The sequence below is a fragment of the Toxotes jaculatrix genome, chromosome 6 (assembly GCF_017976425.1).
Source record: "Toxotes jaculatrix isolate fToxJac2 chromosome 6, fToxJac2.pri, whole genome shotgun sequence".
Lineage (NCBI taxonomy): Eukaryota > Metazoa > Chordata > Actinopteri > Toxotidae > Toxotes > Toxotes jaculatrix.
In genome coordinates, this window is record NC_054399.1 from 17,917,029 (window position 1) to 17,929,667 (window position 12,639).

Below are 12,639 nucleotides of genomic sequence, written 5' to 3' on the forward strand. Positions count from 1 at the left end.
AGCTTTAGGAAAAGGTGACAATCTGTCATAAATAACCATCATAACACAACATATAACCACCATTAACAACCAGCGTTGTTTTTTTTAATCTATCATATTGTCATATATCTAGGTTTTTTTGACTGCTTCTCTTACAAAATTAAACAACTTAAGTGAGGCTTCAGGGAAAATGATGGGAACATTCTACAGTACAGTCTTTTATTAGAATTTTTGATATCTATCTTATATCTTATTGATCATGCATTTTATGGGTGGTGTGGGTTTCTGTACTGTTGAATTAGTCATTAAGCATTTTTGGGGCAGAAAATACTTATCAGTCAGAATTGTTGTAACTTTTATTTTGTTAGTTCATTACTCAGAACTAACGTGTTCCTTTACACCTGTTTTATTTTGGAGGTCCTAAGCGGAAGCTGTTTGCTGTCATTCTGGCTGACAGTCTGGGGTCTCCTCTCACCCACTCTGCGGTTGTTGGTCGCTGTCATCATGCAGGTGGAATCTGCGCAATGTAGCTCAGTGTAGGAATCTCCAGCAAGACACACCAGCTTCCCCGACACACCGCGATCACAAGCAGGACACTGGACTCTGGGGATCAGACTGTATTTACCGCTGTGGATGAATCAATCAACCAGCCAAGGGAAATAATCCGCAAATTAGAAGATTTTTTTTGGCTTTCACTTGATGTTCACCAGTTTGTTTAGATAGAGCGGCTTAATCATTTTGACTCAAAATGATGATACAGCTAAAATAAAATTTTAAAAAAAAAAGGCACTGGTATTTATCCGCCTGAATAACCCCACGCTGTGTTGATGCTGTCAGACTGTTTTTCTCTTCTGGCGCAGTCCAACTCAGCTGGAGTCGCATAGGATGCCATACAATCCTATAGGAAGTGACTGTAGTGGCTTGACAGGCAACAATTTCCAACAAACGAGGCGGACGTAATCTCTGTCCTGCGGATTCTTTTCTTTTTCGGTCTAAACACACGGACAGGATGGATGAAGGCACTGCCAGCGATGCCATACCAGACCTGAAAGACATTGAGATGAAAATCGGCCGGAAGACTCCCGAAGGTTTGCTCAGGTGGATGCGGGAAGAAGCGTCTTCTCTCCGGGGAGACGCCAAGCTGATCACCGCGCACGACACCAGTAAGGAGACGGGGAAGAAGAGTTTGGATGAAAAGATCAGGAAGCTGAAGATGGAGATGGTAAGAGTGCTTTAGTCAGTGTTTGTGTGTGCGTGTGTGTGTGTGTGTGTGGGTACGTGCGCGTACGTGGTGGCACAGGCTGTTGGACGTGTGACCGTCTCTTGTTTTCCAGGATGTGACATTCACAGAAGTAACCAAGGCTGTGAATTTGATCCAGCGCTCTGCTCCACTGGACACTTTTGTTGTTAATACTAAAACATTTATCAGCACATCAGTTTGTCATGACTCAGGCAAAGATACAGCACAGCCAGTTGCCCAACTGAACAATAAACAGAATTATCCACCCCAGTGTTATTTAGTATTCTACTAATTTTCTGTTGTGGGGTTAATCCCCCATCTACATAGACTTCTTTGTATTTGATCTATCCTTACTTTCTTAAGGATTTCTTAGTTGTTATTAAAGATCTGATCATTCAGTGCTCAGTTAATGTGCAAAGTGTAAAACCTTAAAGCATCACTGAACATCTGCTGACAATGGAGAATGAATGGTTATGTTCTGGCCTCCAGAGGGACATTCTCAGGCCTTTTTTTCTCCTATCAGGTACCCACTTTGTAGTCAGAACTTGCACTGGATTCTCTACAAAATATCAATATTCTTGTAAAATGTCCAGAAAAGCATTATTTCAGAGGCAGTGATGCAAAGATGCCAAGAATTTTAAATCTTTCCTGCGGCTTTGCTTCCTCTTACCATTGTCTTGGCATGTCACTGGCCGCCTGGTTTTAAAATGTTCTTGCCTCCAACAAATCTCCCCAACCACTGCTTAGTGGTTTAGTTATTTCTTATTTAATGGGTCTTTGTTTTGTATTTTACAGCAATATGTATGTGTAGATACTTTAGACCCAACGAATATCTTAAGTTTAACACACAACACAAGATTGTGTTGTTTATTGCTGTTATTAGTATATTATAAAAAAAAAAGATGCACTTAAACACTAATGTATTAGCATAAGAGTCCACTGGTACTATGGTTCAGTTCATTACTAACTTATATGTTCACACGACTTAATGCATGCGTTACCAGTATTCAAAAAGAGCTTGACCAATATTAGATTTCTTGAGCCTAATAACAACATTGATACCAAATTCCTCAAATTTGATTATTACAGAGTTGTAATATTAGCAGCTTAAAAGTAAACGTGTCAGTGCTCTCTCTGGTGGACAAACTATGTAAAGGAGACAGTGTTTAAATTACTTCGGACATATGTTTGGCAGTTGTTTACCACACTTTATTGTAACAAACCATCCAAAATATAAGAAAGAAACTCTCAGTATGGTGGAGTCTAAATAGATTAAGGTATCTATAAATCTGTGTAACTCAAAGTTACACACATCACAGAGAAATATGATGATATCAGGAGTGTTAGTTCAGTCAGGATTAAGAATGGGATCTGTCACAGGAATCGTCTGGAGGGATAAAACGTGAAGACTCTTCGTCCTGTCTCATTCAGTAATTCAAACTGCTCTTCACCGTGCCAGCAGCAGCAGATGGCTGTGATTGCTAGGAAATGACTTGACCACTGAAGTCCTGTGGTGAATCTACTCTCTTTCCGCTGTCAGCTGGTTATCACTCTAATCTCAGCAGTCATATAAATCCAGAGCTTTTTATCATCTATAGCATCACTTGGTTTCTATACATCCTGGGCCTTACTTTCGGTGTGAAATCTTTGTACATCGTTCCTCTGAAATATTATTCTAGGACTGCTTTTGTTTTTCACGTGTTAAATGATTATCACACGTAAAAGCCGGTGAAGTGTAATCAAACATTGTCTTCTGTTTCATCCAAGGATGTACTTTGTTTTGACAGAAGATAATTTCCCTTTGAGCAGTGGCTGCTTTTATTTTCTTCTGTTATACAAACATCTCTGTCTTCTTGTTTACTTGGACACCACCTCCTTCGAACATGGAGGTCTGTAGCATTAACGCACCACTCCACGGTTGTTGTTTCCCCCTGTGATCATGAATGTCATACATTCCTGTGGCAGATGCAGGCGTGCACCCAGTCTGTGGTTGTGACACAGAGCGCATACATTGCCACAAACGATCTCCCAAACAAAGCAAGCTGTCTTCTGTGAGAGAGTAGCTCCAAAACACATTGGTTACATCCAAACATCCAAAACACATTATCAGCTTGGTCACATGTTAGAAATAGAAACTGACTTCACTCCAGGATTCTAGGTTTCTGGCAATTCAAATGCACTTTAGAAGCAGGAAACAATGCTCTCCCCACTGTAACTGAACCCTTACTGTAATAACATTATCCGTCGTAGTTTTAGCTTAGATTTGCAACACTTACGCTACATTGTGCACCTAGATTATGCAAATGTGTAATTTAGTTTGGTTTAATTTGTACTTGACATGAAAATCTTTGTTTTTTGGTACAAAGCAGAGCACTACCGGCACTTAAAGCATAAATATGTCACATTAATACTGCTTTTTGCTTTGAAAGTGTCTAACTCCTTCAACATCCCTACTGTTGGAGGTGGAGATAGAGCCTTTGCAGTTACATTAAAAATCCTCTATGAACCACAGATGGCACTGTGATGGTGAACAGGTCCCGTTTGGAAATAATGTCCAGATTTATGAAACACCAGGCTGGAAGAAGAAAAATATTTGAATTCATTAGTGGTTGTGTGGCTTTGGACCCACTCAGTGACATTGTCTCCCCCAGTTTCATCACAATCAGACCAAACACAGGCTGGGGTTACAACCTTCTCATTTCCTAGGGAATAAAAAAAATATGACTCCTTCAGATGGGATTTTTAAAGAAATTAACTGTTGTAACCCCCAGACATTGATGTCAGCTAGTTCCCAAGTGTATATTTAACCAAAGCGCCCAGTTTGGATTCACAAAGCATCCAGAGTGTTTCTATAAATCTGTCTAAAGCAGAGGACAGGGCTGATTTGTTAACAGTTTTAGCCATTAATCAGTTCTGTTGCAAAGGAGGGAGGATCAAGAGAGAAGTTATGGTGATAAAGGGCTACTTCCTAACTGGAGGGTAGTGAAACTTTCAGCACAGAGCCAGGCTGTGCCTGTGTGTGTGTGTGGTTGTTTCATTCATCTGTGAGAGTGGTGTCCTGAAATGGGAGTGCACCAGAAGAGTTCTGAGCGTTGCACTTTCATCAGAAATCTGCTTAGTAAGATGCGCAGTAACGCATGTACAGAGTGTCTGCAGAGTAATGGGAAATGGTTAAGCTCACATATACACACTCTTCTGTCCATTTACTCCAGCAGAGTCTCTGGATGTGTGTTTTTTCTCACTTTTTCTCTGATTCAGAATACTTTGCGCCGTGCTGATAAGACAATAAGACCCACATTCACGTACATAAACAGGATGTTTAGGAGTAGGCTAATATCGTCTTCTTTTTCTCACTTTTCTCGCACGTCTGCATTTGTGTGAGTTGTATTTAACCCCTCTGTTCCTCATTCATCTGTTAATCTAGTGAATCTGTAACCACACAGCTTGGTGATGGTTGGCTGTAGTTTCTGTCTACTGTAAGATCAAGGAGAATGTGTGTGTGAATGTGTGTGTGGGCCATATTGTTACTGTGTCACCACCAGAAATGAAATGTTGCCCTGCTTCCCTAGTCTGTGGCTTAGACTTTGACTTAGTTAAGTATTTAGGTTCAACACCCATTTAAGTGTTGACAGCCTTATTGTCACACTCTCGACAGTACTACGTAAAATGACCCCTGTATTTTCATAGCGGTAAAAATTGCTTCCCCTTATTGATGCTAACTTACTCTCTGCTCTGGATTCCGTCATATTGTTCTTCTGGTCTGCTGGCCCTGTTGTTAGTGTCGTTGTCTTGGAAACATGCATCTTTAAGTTTTTTTTTTGGGGGGGGGGGGGGTCATTGCATATGAAGGAGCACTGAAGGCACTTACACCTCCCTTAAACACTAAACAAATTATCAAAACTGTCGTTGACAGTTCACTAATTGGTTGCACAGTTCACTGTATTTATTTTGAGCAAACATAATGTTATCATCATTCTTGCAATAATGTATCCAAGGAAAGAAAAACATAAAATGACGACACACATAAAAAGTGTATTTCATCCAGTTGCGATCCTATCAGCTGTCTGACATCTGGCTTTAATATACTGTGTAACATGCTTTCTCACTGCCTATGGCTCAGTATGGTAGAGAACATTTTACAGTACTGCAAGTCGAAAGCAGATAAATGTTGTTATTAATGATTTTAGTGCTGCTTGTTCATCTCTGTGGGAACAGTTTTAAAGCTTCTGTCTTTTGCATTTGTCTCCAGCTGTCTGATGGAAGACACACTCTCCACTGATCTAAACAGATCTACTGGATGCAGAGACACTCCTTTAAAACCACAGAAGACTGGCAGTCTGCCACACGTGCACAAACACACACACAAGCCCTTTGAATACTAGCTGCTTGGTACTTTTTATTCATGATCAGCACCTGTGTTTTAAGTTATCCATGTTGTGTTATTGCCCAGGTCATAGTCATGCTTCTTTTTTTTGTCCATGTCTCATGTCTTTCTCTGTAGCTTTTCCCTGTCACGTTCTGTCTCTCTCTTCTGGGCAGATAAATGTCAGTGCAAAGTCAGCTTTGAGTGCGGAGCTGAACTGCAGGGAATCTATTTAATCTTCTCTCTCTGTCTGGCTACTGGCTATCTCCTCACAGATAGTGTCAGGGCAAGACTGTCTGATTAAATCAGCGCCTTTATTCTTCCATCACATTTTGTTTATTATGTTTCATTTCGTCTCTGCCTCATTTTGATGCGTAGAACTTACCACTGAACCAGAATGGACTGCTCAGATTTCACATCAGCTGGGGGATTAGCAGTAGCTTTAGCATTAGCTGCAGCATAAGAGAAAAAACACAATCATGTTTCTGACAGTAACAATTTATTTAATTCTTCTTACACTATGTTGTGTCGTCACTTGTGTTTTGACAGTAAGTTTTTCATGAAAATTGATGGACAAAGGAGAGAAAAGGGCCGTCAGCTGATGGGCCTTTTTCAGTTCTCTTACACCTACAACACAGAAAGTGTTTTGAATAGCTGTTGAAACCAAGAACATTGAAGAAGTTAAGTGAGAAACTATTGCCAAATTTAAAGAAGCCACATGCATTTTTTTGGTCAACAAAATGGAGTAGAATTTTTTTTTACCCCGCCTGTGTTGTAATTTCATAAAACATTTTATCATCCATTGGTCTGACTTGGACTGTGCAATGAAATCCTGTTTCCATCCAAAACATGTCTGCTGGGTAATCTAAAAAGAATAAAAGAGAGGGATAAAGATGATACAGAGGGAAGAAAAGAGGTAGGATAATGATGATGCTTTTTCCCAATCAAATACAGAGACAGAAAACACAAAATGTGACATAATTGGAGATCAGCAAAGATGAATGCATATTTTATGCAGCATTCGGAGGTGAATACAGACAGATGGAGCTGCTGGGGGTTTATAGAGAGACGGGGACGACCTTCTGCTGTCTAACAGAGACTGGAGGGACTCTGCAAGGACGCCGTATGTCCGCAGAATGCCTGAGTGAGATAGGGAAGGTGAAACGACAGACAGTGACACCAGGGGACATGCGAGAGAGAGCAAGACTGTGTTTATTTTGCTGGTGTATGGGAGAACGAGTGTGTGTTTGTGCTGCCCCTGCTGGCAGTGATTCAGCAATCTGTTAGGTAGCTGTGTGACATTGGGAAGCTGTTTTTGGTCACATGGGAAAATCTGCGTCAGCTGTGCATACATCATCACAGTGTACTGTATCATGAGTGTCTTGGATGTCTGTGTTTAGACTCTCAGTTTGTCAGTGCATGATTGAAACTGTATTTTTACACTAAAGATTCCTCCTGTCTGGAACTCCTTGATGCATTTTAGCACATTAATGAGGGAAAAGTGGTCTACTATAACATCAGAGATAAAGCTGGAAGGAGAATTCTGGTTAATTACAACTTGTGTTTTATTTTCATAGTCATTTATGTGCCAACAGTGACCAAAATAAGTTTATTTCTACAATGAAGACAGTTATGCATAAGAAACACACTAATTACAACTGAATTGTTTGTTTGTAGACACATTATACATTTTGCATGTGTAGCTCACCTGCTGTCCTCTGAATTAAAGTTGCAAGGTTGTGCTGTCTCAGTATTTGGAAATAACGGGAAGATTACCAACTGATCACTCTCCATTTCACCAGTAATTAATGCCAAATTATATGGCTCTTTTCAGGAAACCTCTTAGAAGATTATCTGAAAATAAACTGGAATCTACAAACCTTTAAAATAAAGTGTTACCTATTTGTTTTAAGAGAGACCCTGAACCAGAGTGAGATCTGACACAGTCAGTGGATTTATTCTAAATTATAAAGAGTTGTTTGCAGTGCATTCGCATATGCTATGATGCACCGGATATTAAAAGGCAGGAAAATGAGCTTTCCAGAATCCTATGGGTGAGCCAGGAGGTGCCTGGCCTCATGCCTGAGTAGGAAAACTGAAATCTGTTTGGCTGTGTACTGAATGGCCAAAAAAATGAGAAAAGATGATTAATGGTGTTTCAGTCCTCAAGGCTGCATAGTCCTGGACCTCCATCCCCCTCCACCCTGACTGCTGTCACACAAAAACCTTTAAGCCCCAGTTTGACCTTTTTCATTTGACAGGGTCCTCTCTATAATGAGTATATTTGACTTCATTGCATAATTAAGGGCTGTAATCAATCTGGAAATAATTAAAATAATGGGGCTGAAAGAAAAACGCTCAAGGAATTTTTACAAATTTACATTAATCACTAAAACAGTTCTTTCTTGGAAACTGTTTTAAAGATTATGCATGCACTTAAGCCAGGACATATTTTTGAGGAAAACAGATACATATTTAGGGTGAATATGCCTGTTATTTTTTGGATTATTCAGTTCATCGTTAATCGTTTGACTTATGTCTGAAATTTGTGAGTAGTGCTCATCACAATTTCTTAAAGCCCAAGATGGAATTTTCAAGTTGCTCATTTCACTCCAAAACCCCCAAATTTCACATTAATATCCAATTACATTGAAAAGATCATCAAATTTTCACAATTGAGATGCTGGTAGCAGCGGATGTTTGAAATGTTTGCTTGAAAAATAACTGGAATGATCAAAGTAGTAGCTGATTCACTGTCTGATAGACATCTTACAGCACAATGCATGTATCTTACAGAGTAAAATGCAGCTTCCCCACTAAAGAAGAAGCAGTAAAACACTAAAATTTACAGGATCTGTACTCTCAGACAGGCCCAGCTCAGCAGCAGAGAGAGCACGAGCTGCTGGAACGCTTAGCTTCGTTAGCATCATGCCACCTCAGCACTGACAGGCATGGAGCTACTTTTACTGCCACCCTCATTAGGCACTCAGTCTCTGCCAGCCCAAAACCCTCAAACCTCAAACCTGAACCCCACCCATAATGTCTGTGTGCCAGGATACCAGCAGGTTTGCAGTAATTTATGCACACATAGACACACACTAAGCTGTGCTTTTTTTTTGTTGAGTTTCTTGTACAGTAGAGGTGGATAGATGGGGTGGATAACCATAACAGCTATGTATATATTTATATTTTATTTAATGTCTCTCTATTACCTCGCTCTCTTCATTTCTTTGCCCTTCATCACGTTGTTAGAGCTCTGTTGGCCAGTGTGATTTAGTGTGTCTGTGATCAGCATGTCTCAGACCACACAGCTCATGCATTTTCGTTCCTACAAACAAGCTCCTCTGTTAAAGCTCCAATTTTCTGCCTCATCTCCTACACCAGGTGTATTTTCTGCTTCTCAGCTGATGTGTGTTGTCTCGCTGTGTGTATACAAGTATTAATCATTCTTGGATCATGTGGGGACAAACATCTCAGCCACATTTGGTGATTCATCTCCTTTCTGAGCACACAAAGTTTGTCCCCACAAGCTTAATCATCTTTGTATTTTTGGATTAAGACTTGTTTTTTGGTTCAAATTAAAGTTATGCTTTGGTAAAGGTTTGGGTAAAGGTTGGGATTAGGCATGCAGTGGTTATGGTTTAGGTTTGGGTAAGCCTCTAAGGATTTAATGTAAGTTAACACAATGTTCCCAACCTTTGGGACTTGTGAACTTGTAAAAAGAATAATTTCTGTTCCCCCATCATAACAGGTCATGGCTTAAATCTGCACATGGTAGCAGTTTAGCTAGTTTAGTTTTTTAAAGGCATGAAGAAATGAAAGTATCCTTTATATTTTTAGATGGAAGCACCTCAGTCTATTGAACATACTTTTTTGTTTTGATCAAAACAGATCAACTATGACAGAAGAACCATACACAATAAATCTACAATGATGCATCACTCTACTGGAGCTATAACTACAGATGGTAATATTATGCAGGACCAAGAGATGAATAGGTTGGCAGGTTTGAACAATCAATATTGTGCCTCTCCAGGGTTTTATTGACGTGATCTGAAAGGTCATAAGGAACCTTTGTAGGAAATAAGAGAGCTACACAAAGATTCTGAAAGGTCAGCAAAGGTCTAAGGCCCTTGCACTTCTACCTATCACTGGTAAAAATGCTACATGTTTAAAAAGGTTTTGCTGTAAAATTACTTCTTACACAATCTATAAGAATCATATACAGATATGTTGTTCAATATTTCATTTATGGCTTGTATATGGACATACAATGTTTGTGTATTTTGTCTAGCTGAGATTCCGATGACTATAGCCCCTATCACATATATATATATTTGATTGTCATTGTGTATTATGTGCTTTGCATGAGACATTTTAGTAAGACACAGTGGTACTTGTTTTTTCCATAGCCATAATAACAGTGTGTGAGGCAAAATACAAACTCGGCCCTGAGTGCACAGTGAGAGATGGGCACAGAAAGTAATAAAGATAATATATTATGTGAGGGAAACTGAGAAATAATGAGAGGCTAAAGGCTTGAGCTTTGAGAGAGACTGGTTATCTGCAGAGAGAGTTGGAGATTGTCAGGCTGAGCTTTGAATGTCGGTGCCATATATCACCTCTTGGCCCTGCACTTCACCGCAGACCTCTGCTCGTGTATTCTGAGGTGGAATTTTCCATGACTGCAGCCGTCTTTTTCTTCTTATTCACCGTTTAGCACAACCTCCCCCACGCACATCACATTAGAAGACAGCAGTGGCTGTTGTTTCCGATTAACCATTACTTTATGAGTTTGTACCAGATGACATCACAAATAAAATAAACATCTTAGTAGTTTGCACCATTTACAGGACATTTAGACATATTTTCTAAGTGTTATGCAAGGAATGTGGTGTTTTGTTTCTTGATTTTCTTTTCAGTTGTCTCATACTTTCCCCTGTATCAGATTTCTGTCTCTTAACGGCCTCTCCTTCGGTGTGACTTTTGGTTATATTTCCAGGTTAAAACTTTTAAACAGTATTCTCTGAACCTTCTTTTCCCTCTTTTAACAGTTTGTCTCTCTTTCTGTTTTCTTTTATTTCCATCTCTAAACACTTTCCCACTACCTTTACCTTATTTGTTTCCACATTGGTTGCAGCTTACGGTATACTCAACCTGCCAGCTTCTGTTATATCTTACTTCCAATTATGGTAATCCACAAAGGTTTAATAGCATTATAATGGTGTTTGCACTCGTCCCTGGAGCCAAAGCTGACTGCTTAAAATAAATATCTGCAGAGTCCTAGTGGTTCCCCAGGTTCAGTGTGTCTGGTTCTCATATATAACTTTTTTGTTCCTACTGCAAACCACACAATATCCAAACATGAGTGCTATAAAAAGTTGAAACTCAACATTCAACTTTACTGTCTCCATGTAATTTCATCCATATCTCTTTTTTTATTTCTCCTCAGGCCCACTTGCGCTCAGTGGATGTGAAAATCTTGCAGCAGTTGCTGGCGGTCCATGAAGGTATTGAGGCTGTGAAATGGCTGCTGGAGGAGCGCAGCACCCTGACCAGCCGGTGCAGCAGCCTTACTAGCAGCCAGTACAGCCTGGGAGAAGGCCCTGACACCTCCTGGAGAGGCTCCTGGAGCAGTCTGCAGGACCCTAATGACAAGCTGGACAACATCTCCATCGGCAGCTACCTGGACACCCTGGCAGACGACATGGATGAGTACTGTCCCTCTAGCTCAGAGTCGGTCATCTGTATGACCACACCGCAGGTTTCAGAGGCTGTTGCTGGGGGCCGGACAGGAGGAGTTCCTGGAGCAACGGTCACTATAGCTGGGGCAGGAGCTGGGGTAGGTGTGAGGTCTGGTACTGGGAATGGGATTCGGGCTGGGGCTAATGAGAATGGAGTTGGGACTGGAAATGGGACAGAGGTGAAAAGTGGACCAGGGACCGGGGTTACCAGTGCTGTAACTGGGACTGGTACTGCTGGGACTGCAACTGGGAACCCAGCTGTTCCTGTCACCTCTCCCCAAGCCAAGTCTGAGGGCCCCAAGCAAGATGCTGCTGTGTGGACCAAGACTGCAGAGACAGGCAACGTAAGCCCTGTTTCAAAGGACAACATCCAGGCACAATCCATTAAGGTTAATGGCATCCTGGAGAAACCAACCACACAATCAGGCAGCCCAACCCGCCCCAGCCTCACTGAGAAACTGGGAACCAGCCAGAGCCCCAAACTCAAACCTTACAAAAATGGAAAAATTGAGTTAGATACTTGCAAAATGAACGGCAAAATGCGCCTGGAGTACGACGCACACTGGCGTTGGGTGCAGTCGCAAGAAGATGTCACGTTTTTGTAGGAAGGATAATAACAGAGGGGACTAAATCCACCACTGACCACTCCCTCTTGAACATCAAAGACCAGATCACTGAAGGTTAGAAGAAGAGGAGTGAACTGCTGTTTTGAAATGCACATAGTGAGGCTTTCTTTGTTGAAAGACACTGGGTTTGAAAGACAAAGAATAACCTTTTTGTTCTGTTGTTCCCTCCTGTGACTGCACTAACTTTCTATAAAACATTGATGTCAGTATTAAGATGGATGCACATTACAGGATTTTAACTGTAGTTAGCCAACTGGGCTGCCTCAAACAAACTTAGGAAAATTTTACAGTCCTATGTCATAGTTTTTCTCAGGGTCTTTCTTGGCATTCCCTGATTTTATTTTATTTTATTTTATTTTATTTTATTTTATTTTATTTTATTTTATTTTATTTTATTTCCCCTTGAAATAAAGCACAGTGAGATAATCTGCCGGAGAGCTGAAACTGTTTCAGACTGATGTGGTAAACTGTATCAACCATTGAAAAGTTAAATTATAATTTTACTTTCTCCCAAATAATTCCCACAAAGTACAATACTATATACTTATTCTTATCCCATAAAAGAACGATTGACTGAACAATAAGGTTATGGCCTTATTGTGGTTGAGAGCATTTCAAGCAGAGAATTTTTCTTCCTGGATTTTCATTTGAAGCCATTTAAAAGAAGAAGAAGAAGGGAGAATATCC

General features: G+C 40.4%; 1 protein-coding gene across 1 annotated transcript; it reads left to right on the forward strand.

The window, feature by feature from the left end:
* Positions 1-561: 561 nt before the first annotated feature.
* lurap1 (leucine rich adaptor protein 1) lies at positions 562-12,050 on the forward strand. Its single transcript, XM_041040774.1, has 2 exons — positions 562-1,201; positions 11,035-12,050. The coding sequence occupies exons 1-2, from the start codon at positions 989-991 to the stop codon at positions 11,929-11,931; spliced, it is 1,110 nt and encodes a 369-aa protein (XP_040896708.1). The 5' UTR covers positions 562-988; the 3' UTR covers positions 11,932-12,050.
* Positions 12,051-12,639: the final 589 nt, after the last annotated feature.

Bases quoted from the DNA above. Each gene is read 5' to 3' on its own strand.
- lurap1 (XM_041040774.1), top strand. From the start codon at position 989: ATGGATGAAGGCACTGCCAGCGATGCCATACCAGACCTGAAAGACATT. The intron at 1,202-11,034 runs GTAAGAGTGCTT...ATTTCTCCTCAG, and splicing joins GGAAGCTGAAGATGGAGATG to GCCCACTTGCGCTCAGTGGA.